Source organism: Salvelinus namaycush, chromosome 23 (assembly GCF_016432855.1).
Source record: "Salvelinus namaycush isolate Seneca chromosome 23, SaNama_1.0, whole genome shotgun sequence".
In the NCBI taxonomy this organism is placed as follows: Eukaryota; Metazoa; Chordata; class Actinopteri; order Salmoniformes; family Salmonidae; genus Salvelinus; species Salvelinus namaycush.
In genome coordinates, this window is record NC_052329.1 from 42,494,014 (window position 1) to 42,503,547 (window position 9,534).

The 9,534-nt window shown below is 42.9% G+C and overlaps 1 protein-coding gene across 2 annotated transcripts in view; it reads left to right on the forward strand.

Moving 5' to 3' along the window:
• Positions 1–4,314: 4,314 nt before the first annotated feature.
• ece2b (endothelin converting enzyme 2b) overlaps positions 4,315–9,534 on the forward strand; it is a 70,200-nt gene continuing 64,980 nt past the window's right edge. Inside the window, exons 1-2 of one of the 2 annotated variants that reach the window (XM_038961656.1) lie at positions 4,315–4,392; positions 4,501–4,646. In XM_038961656.1, the coding sequence (XP_038817584.1) occupies positions 4,614–4,646 (33 nt within the window). In that variant the 5' untranslated portion in view covers positions 4,315–4,392; positions 4,501–4,613. Of the gene's footprint in view, positions 4,393–4,500; positions 4,647–9,323; positions 9,531–9,534 lie in introns of those variants that run through there. The other variant, XM_038961658.1, reaches the window with a different exon arrangement.

Below are 9,534 nucleotides of genomic sequence, written 5' to 3' on the forward strand. Positions count from 1 at the left end.
TCCACTAAAAGCAAAACTTGGCCCTAAAGAGGGCATTCCCCTTCTCTGCTTCTTTTCACTATAGGCTACTCTTTCTCCTCTAACTTTCATTTTACTTCAATGAAAAATACTTCCATCTTCGCAATCAACAGGAACATTCGGCCAAGGCTCCTCTCTCTTCATCTCACTCTCCTCAGCAACAGGCGCACGATATGTGAGAGACCGGAACCAGTTTCAATTGGCTGACACAGATAACAAGCTTGCCCAGTTTTCTTCTCACCTCACTAATTAAATGAATAGAGGATGGGTCCAATCGGGTCCAGACGGTAAATAAATTGTAATTGCACATACCCGAGTCCCGTGGCAATTACAGTGGGGAGAACAAGTATTTGATACACTGCCGATTTTGCAGGTTTTCCTACTTACAAAGCATGTAGAGGTCTGTAATTTTTTATCATAGGTACACTTCAACTGTGAGAGACGGAATCTAAAACAAAAATCCAGAAAATCACATTGTATGATTTTTAAGTAATTAATTTGCAAGCGGCACCATGAAGACCCTGAAGGAGCTGCAGAGCTTCACAGCGGAGATTAGAGTATCTGTCCATAGGACCACTTTAAGCCATACACACAGCGCTCCACAGAGAAAAAAATAAGCAAACACGTTTGGTGTTAGGCAAAAGGTATGTGGGAGACTCCCCAAACATATGGAAGAAGGTACTCTGGTCAGATGAGACTAAAATGTAGCTTTTTGGGCATCAAGTAAAACGCTATGTCTGGCACAAACCCAACACCTCTCATCACCCCGAGAACACCATCCCCACAGTGAAGCATGGTGGTGGCAGCATCATGGTGTGAGGATGTTTTCATCGGCAGGGACTGGGAAACTGGTCAGAATTGAAGGATGGCGCTAAATACAGGGAAATTCTTGAGGGAAACCTGTTTCAGTCTTCTAGAGATTTGAGACTGGGATGGAGGTTCACCTTCCAGTAGGACAATGACCCCAAGCATACTGCTAAAGCAACACTCGAGTGGTTTGAGGGGAAACATTATAATGTCTTGGAATGGCCTAGTCAAAGCCCAGACTTCAATCCAATTGAGAATCTGTGGTATGACTTAAAGATTGCTGTAAACCAGCGGAACCCATCCAGCTTGAAGGAGCTGGAGCAGTTTTGCCTTGAAGAATGGGAAAAAATCCCAGTGGCTCGATGAGCCAAGCTTATAGATACATACCCCAAGAGACTTGCAGCTGTAATTGCTGCAAAAGGTGGCTCTACAAAGTATTGACTTTGGGGGAGTGAACAGTTATGCACGCTCAAGTTTTCATTTTTTTGTCTTGTTTCTTGTTTGTTTCACAATAAATAATATTTTGCATCTTCAAAGTGGTAGACATGTTGTGTAAATCAAATGATACAACCCCCCCCCCCCCCCCCCCCAAAATCTATTTTAATTCCAGGTTGTAAGGCAACAAAATAGGAAAAATGCCAAGGGGGGTGAATACTTTCGCAAGCCACTGTATGTGTTTGTGCGTGTGTTCACCCATAGAGTGAATCTCAGTTATTGTTGTGGTACAGGTAGGCCTGAGAGATGCTGATTTCAAAAGACAGACCTATCAACAACCGTGTCTTTCCACTATCCAGTGACCTTGCTTTCCTTTTAGAATGTTAAAAACAACCTCCATGTGTCTCAGAGCTGACAGTACAGCCTTGGTGTATTGATCACTGAATGGCTCTCAAATGAAGGTGCTTGGAGACGCACTGGGGACGGAATTTCATAACAAGTACCTGAAAAAAAATGAATAAATGCTTTGAATTAACACAATACCAGAAGCTCACAAATCATCCATCCCTTTGTGTTTGTGTCTGTGTGGCCTATGGGCCCTGGTCAAAAGTAGTGCACTACAGTGGATAAGGAGCCATTTGGGATGCAGATTGTTTTTTATTAATGCGGTACACCCATATATCTATCTAATGACCTCCAAATGTTGGTCATCTGTGACTTGTCACCCAATGCATTATTTCTGGACAAAAGAACTGCTGCAATTTCAGAGGTTCTTCAAATCACTGCACAAGTGTGCTGGTCTGAAGCCAGTCAACGCATTTTCATTTTGGTTTGTAGCCATTGCAACATTATTCAATTACTGGCCAGCCAATTACAATATTTGATTGATGCAACGTATAGTTGAAGTCGGAAGTTTACATACACTTAGGTTGGAGTCATTAAAACTCGTTTTTCAACCACTCCACACATTTCTTGTTAACAAACTATAGTTTTGGCAAGTCGGTTAGGACATCTACTTTGGGCATGACACAAGTAATTTTTCCAACAATTGTTTACAGACAGATTATTTCACTTATAATTCACTGTATCACAATTCCAGTGGGTCAGAAGTTTACATACACTAAGTTGACTGTGCCTTTAAACAGCTTGGAAAATTCCTGAAAATTATGTCATGGCTTTAGAAGCTTCTGATAGGCTAATTGACATAATTTGAGTCAATTGAAGGTGTACCTGGGGATGTATTTCAAGCCTACCTTCAAACTCAGTGGCTCTTTGTTTGACATCATGGGAAAATCAAAAGAAATCAGCCAAGAACTCAGAAAAAAATTGTAGACATCCACAAGTCTGGTTCATCCTTGGGAGCAATTTCCAAATGCCTGAAGGTACCACGTTCATCTGTACAAACAATAGTACGCAAGTATAAACACCATGGGACCACACAGCCATCATACCGCTCAGGAAGGAGACGCGTTCTGTCTCCTAGAGATGAACGTACTTTGGTGCGAAAAGTGCAAATCAATCCCAGAACAACAGCAAAGGACCTTGTGAAGATGCTGGAGGACATAGGTACAAAAGTATCTATATCCACAGTAAAACGAGTCCTATATCGACATAACCTGAAAGGCCGCTCAGCAAGGAAGAAGCCACTGCTCCAAAACCGCGATAAAAAAGCCAGACTACGGTTTGCAACTGCACATGTGGACAAAGATCGTACTTTTTGGAGAAATGTCCTCTGGTCTGATGAAACAAAAATAGAACTGTTTGGCCATAATGACCATCGTTTTGTTTGGAGGAAAAAAGGGGAAGCCGAAGAACACCATCTCAACCGTGAACCACGGGGGTGGCAGCATCATGTTGTGGGGGTGCTTTGCTGCAGGAGGGACTGGTGCATTTCACAAAATAGATGGCATCATGAGGTAGGAAAATTATGTGGATATATTGAAGTAACATCTCAAGACTTAAGTCAGGAAGTTAAAGCTTGGTCACAAATGGGTCTTCTAAATGGACAATGACCCCAAGCATACTTCCAAAGTTGTGGAAAATGGCTTAAGGACAACAAAGTCAAGGTATTGGAGTGGCCATCACAAAGCCCTGACCTCAATCCTATAGAAAATTTGTGGGCAGAACTGAAAAAGCGTGTGCGAGTAAGGAGGCCTACAAACCTGACTCAGTTACATCAGCTCTGTCAGGAGGAATGGGCCAAAATTCACCCAACTTATTGTGGAAGGCTACCCGAAACGTTTGACCCAAGTTAAGCTATTTAAAGGCAATGCTACCAAATACTAATTGAGTGTATGAAACTTCTGACCCACTGGGAATGTGATGAAAGAAATAAAGCTGAAAGAAATAATTCTCTCTGCTATTACTCTGACATTTCACATTCTTAGAATTAAGTGGTGATCCTAACTGACCTAAGACAGCGAATTGTTACTAGGATTAAATGTCAGGAATTGTGAAAAACTGAGTTTAAATGAATTTGGCTAAGGTGTATGTAAACTTCCGACTTCAACTGTTTAAGTGAACAATGCTAAAATGTGCTATAGACAGACACACACGTAAACAAGCGAACATGCATACACACAAATGAACATACAGACACATCTGATACAGTGTAGCCTACACTAAATGGATATGTACAAGTAGGCCTACTTGAGTGAATAACTGCCCCAGTAAAATCTACTTTTTCTACAGGATGTGTAACCAGGTGCATTTCTGTTAGTATTTGAAATATTAGGGTGAAGTCAGTATTTAATTCCCTTGACACACAGCTGTTGCCCTTCACTGTGTAGCCTATCTCACCGCAATTCTCTTTCCTAGAATTACCCCTCAGCACCCCAACCCGATGCCTAGCCTACAATAAAAAAAAAAATGGTATTGGCAAGGGAAGGGATGTGTGTCCATGAGTGAGTGAGTGAGAGAGAGAGAGAGAGAGAGAGAGAGCGAGAGAGAGAGCGAGAGGGGAAGGGGTAGAGGGTGGGCGGGGTGTAGTCAGCGGTGTGATTGCAATCTTCCTTCTTGTTCATCCCAGGGTTAGCCGACTACATGCGTGAAAAGGCTTTTTCTCCCAACATGGAAACATTCTGCTGTCGTTCTATTCTGCTTGCATTCGAGAGACACTCGTTTTGGGATTAGGTAATGTTATGCTCTAGCGCGCACAGTCCATTGCGGTCCTAGATCAATACGGATAGATTGACATGTGTGGGTTTAGTACATGTCCTTTTGTTGTTTGTTGTTCCACAGGATTTGATAGAGCGAGAGAGATGGCTTCGCGATCCAGCCACTGGAATCGTCAGCAGCAGAGGTAGAGTGTCTCTTGCACTCGCCCCGCGGTCGATTTTGCTGTCTGTTGCACGATGAGCGTAGCTCTGCAAGATTTGCGGAACAACGTAAGTCTTGTAATGATTTGATCATCTTCTCAAACGTGATGCTACTCTTCTCATAATTTATGAGGAGACAGAGCCCCGCGGACTCGTGTGTGATCGAAACCCATTGCAATCAATCACCATATTTATTTTGTTGGGTTTCTTACTGCTAAACCATTTCGCAGTCATGATTCGAATATGACTTGTTTATATTCTGCACATGTTGTAGGCTATGCGGACAATAATGCTCGAGCAGATTCCCAGGTAGGCTTTTGTCCTCCTCATATCCATCCTTAAAATACTGTGTTCGGCGCTCACTGTCCATGATGGAAATAGTGCGCTCGCTCTCGCCATACAAACGTCGGTATCTTTTCATAATTTATCAAAATACGTTCATAAGAGAAAGAGCAGCCTCAGACACTCATGCAAAATCCAGAAACACGTTTTTCCAGCACAGGCCTACATGTAATAATTTGATTGTATTTATTTGAAGTTGTTAGAGAGAAGTTGCTTAGGCCCACTCCAGTAAATATTCATAGAGAGGCTGGGGTTTTATTCATTGTCATCTCTTTAAGGGCCACACAGCCTATGGTTGAGTTGCATTGTGCTCTCTCTATCTCACTCGCGTGCATGGGCTTTAGTTTTGGCTCACACAGTTGTGGAGCTTAGGAGACACTCAGTTTGAACGCCAGTCGGTTACACTAGCATATAACACATTTAGGCCTGACTTGTTTATTTTGAACTTCTCCATTTTGCTTTTTCATTTGTCCTCGGGTTTTGAATATAATATATAGCCCTTTAATCTCACTAAAAGGCTTCCTTCAGGTCTTGTATTTTGTTGACTCGGTGTGCCTTGCCCAGACACTGTTGCCTATGTTGGCTAAAGCAGGCATAAGGACATGATATGGAACTGGAGAAAAGCCATGTATTTTACTATGATAACCAAGCTGTTGACTGGTCCCACGGACAGGCATTTTTGTTTTGTTATGTTGAGATTCCAGTCCGACAGGTTGTACCTGTTGTTGCTATGGCGCTGTTGCATTGTGTCGTTGTCACCTAAATATTATGGGATGTAAAAATGCACGACAATGAACATCTGTTCAGTAATGGAACAGTATTATGATACCAAAGTGAGACGTGAAATGTCTGTTGTGATCCAACAGATACGGCTATCTGGTTACAATTTGGGCTTGACAGGTCCCTGTGGGTGTGCGTGTTTATTTCCGCGTGTGTTTATTTCTGTGTGTTTTGACTGTCAACCATCAAACTGAGAGCAGGTGAAGTAGGCCTACTGCATGGGCTCTGCTTCAGGCTTATGGCTCTGTATAGACCTGTCTGTAATGTAGGCCTAAGGAGCTGGAAGAGCAGTCCCCGACCACTGCCCAATATGCCGTGAATCAATTAGTAGCCTGTAGTCCCCGGGGGCATTTCTGAATATGTTCATTATCTCTCTAATGAACATCATTAATAACGCAATCTGTACACCGGGCCACAGTCGAGCAGGCTGTCGCCCGCTAGACACACTGTGCACTAACTCAACAAACTGTTACAAGGCCTCTACTGTTCCCAGTACCTGTGTTAAGAAGACCAATGGTATGTACACTGCCTCAAAGGGCCGATCTCATCACACTTTAGCATGCAGGGCATCAAAGCACCTCAGGTCTGTCCCGGATAGTAGCATGCAGAGACGTGTGCACGTGTGTGTGTGTCATAATACACTTACTCGAACAGGCGTGAGTGACATACTTTTATATACAGAGATCCATTTCCATATTTAGGTCAACTTCTCTTTTGATTAACTGCCTTCATTTTGCTGGACCCCAGGAAGCAGCAGCTAATGGGGATCCATAATAAATACAAAATACCCAAAGTGATTTACAGTGCAGACATACAATTTCATATTAGTGATCCCAGGAGGAATCAAACCCGCAAGCCTGGCATTGCAAGCACCACACTCTACCAATTGAGCCAAACAGGATTATTTCAAGGAAGCAGCAATGACGCACAGACATGCCGTCCTGAAGTGGTTGCTCGGTAACGGTAACACTTTACTTGAAGCGAACAGGAATAATGCGTTATCACTTGTTATAAGCATGTACGAGCACATATGTAACTTATTATAAGGCACATGATGATAATAATATGTCTTAAATCAGGATCATTATGAGATGATGCTATACTATACATTGCTATACATACTTACAATGTGGAGGAAATGCGTCAAAAAGCATTAAAGGGGCAATCCAGAATTCGAAAAAGCCTTCACCTCGCCACTTGTTTTGTTAAACAGCTGAGGGGGCTGGAGAAATGTAACAACTCTGAAATTCATAGACAGAGATATAGATGCAAGGACTGACCATCCATGTCATGAGAGCAACATTATATTTTTCTAACTATGTTTTTTTAAGCAAAATGCATATGCGTTTTTATACATTGGCATACGTCATCTGGGTGGCCTCAGCCTCAAGTAAAGTGTTAGCAGTTGCTTTGCTGTGGCCAGTTGAGGGAGTGATGGGAAAGGCCAAGACTGAGTGACGGCTGGAGAAGGAGGCCCTTGAGTGACCTGAGCCCGGGGTTTATCAGGGCTGGGTATCCTGTGTGTGCGTGTGTGTCCTGCCTTAGGGTGGTGGGGTGAGCCCCTTCCTGTCTGAAGCAAGACTCTCCATCTGTCCTGGCACCATCGGCAGGGCTGGAGAGGTCAACGGCTATGTCCTAAATAGCACCCTATTTCCTACAAAGGGCTGGCCAAACATAGTGCAATACTGTATCTAGAGAGGGTGCCATCATTTGAGATTTGACTAATTTATGAATAACCCTATGCATCAAGACTTGAGACAATGAGCTGATTTGTTAAGATCGTGTAAAACCCTCACCACTGCCATTTGTCACGAACTGTCATCCGTTTTAGCCTGTGTATCCTAAAGTGGGATGCGGTCTGTGTTTCTTTTCCGTCGTTACTGCTTTTTATTTAAATGCTCTCTGACATATTTTAAGTCCTCCCTCCTCTTCCTTCTACTTCCCTCTATTCCTCCATAACATCTCTCCTGGCAAATCTTTCTCTCTAACTCCTTGGTTGCTTGACAATGTTTCTCCCTCTCTCTCTCCATCTGTTCCACCCACCCACCCACCCTCTCTCTCTCTCACTCTCCCTCCCCTTAGTGTCTTTCCTGATCTGGTTGTTTCACAATTGTGCACTGTATCACCTGAGATGGACAAAACAGGAGGAGAGGAGGGGTGGATAGGCATGAGGAGGTAGTTTGTGGATATGACCATATGAACTGACCAGGAAAAACTCTGGGCCCCAGTTATAACCTTAGGCCCCTGTAAGGTCACATGGTTAGGGAAAACTCAGGGCCCTATAGAAATGAGGTTAAGAAGTAATTTTTTTGTGCCCTGCATTTGGTCTACTGGATAACATCACCTCGCTTCAGCACTTATCTGCCAGAGTCTGCATGGGATGGAATTCTCGTCCCTCCGCAACTTTGTCTCACAAATGTCTCCTCACTTCTCTGTCTACCTACACTACCCTGCCTGTGCAATAGAATACCTAAAACATACTAGAGTGGGAATTCCACTTTGTAAAAGAAAAGAAAAATCCCCTTTTCACCTATGTGTGTTGTCATCCAATATGTACTATACGTATTACTGAGTATTTTATGCAAATGCATGTTCATATCAGTGTAGTTCCCTTGAAATCTTTATACTGTGTGTAGACTTACGGACTGTGTATGTATGCGTGTGTGTGTGTGTGTGTGTGTGTGTGTGTGTGTGTGTGTGTGTGTGTGTGTGTGTGTGTGTGTGTGTGTGTGTGTGTGAGTGTGTGTTTGTACGAGACACTTGAAGAATTAAACACGGTTATTACTCTCATGCAGTGGTGGGAAAAGTACTCAATTGTTGTACTTGAGTAAAAGTAAAGATACCTTAATAGAAAATAATTCACGTACATTTTTAATAAATAAACTCACGGGACAATTTTATCTATTTAATACTTTTTATGGACAGACATGGGCACACTCAGACCTAATTTACAAACGCAGTATTTGTGTTTAGTGAGTACGCCAGGTCAGAGGCAGTAGGGATTACAACACGTTATATTGATAGGTTCGTGAATTGGACCATAATTCTGTGGTGCCTGAGCATTTGAAATGTAACGAGTACTTTTGGATGTCAAGGAAAGTCTATAGGGGTAAAAAGTATATATTTTCTTTAGGAATTTAATGGAGTAAAGAATTTCAAAAACATAAACAGTAAAGTAAAATGCAGATACCCCCAAAAACTACTTAAGTAACACTATTAACACCTATTAAAGGAGCCAAAAAGCGGGTATATCCTCGAAGCCTCTGTTATTTTCTGAAGAGACGGACATTGTCCTTTTTCTTATCCGGACTATTCTTCTTTTGTCCTCCCCCCTCTGTCTTTCTTTCTCTCTTTCCTCCAGTCTTCTCTCCTTCCTCCCTGTCGTCTTCCCTCCTTCCTTTCGGTAGAGATAGAGAGAGGGGTAGCCTTGATGCCTAGATCAGTGACGTCATTCTCTCTCCCTGGGGAGGACTCTACTGTCTCCCTCCTTCTCCCCGTCTGCCCCGCCCTCTCTTTTACTCCCTCACTCTGCTGTTCTTTTTAATTGATGACGCACTGAAGGGGACGATTAGGGGTCAGGGGAGGAGAGAAACAGGAGAGAGAGAGAGAGAGAGAGAGAACGAGTCATTTTTTCAGTGTACACACACTAGCAAACAGAGGAATGACATCTGTAATGTGTGTTTGTTGGACTGAGACAGCAAAGGGAAGAGATTTTTAGGTTTGTTTGTTTGAGCGTGTGTCTCTGTGTGTTTGTGTGTGTGTGTGTGTGTGTGTGTGTGTATACGTACCCAATTCGTCAGCCTTTCACAGATGCACATCAATTAAAGCAAGGTAA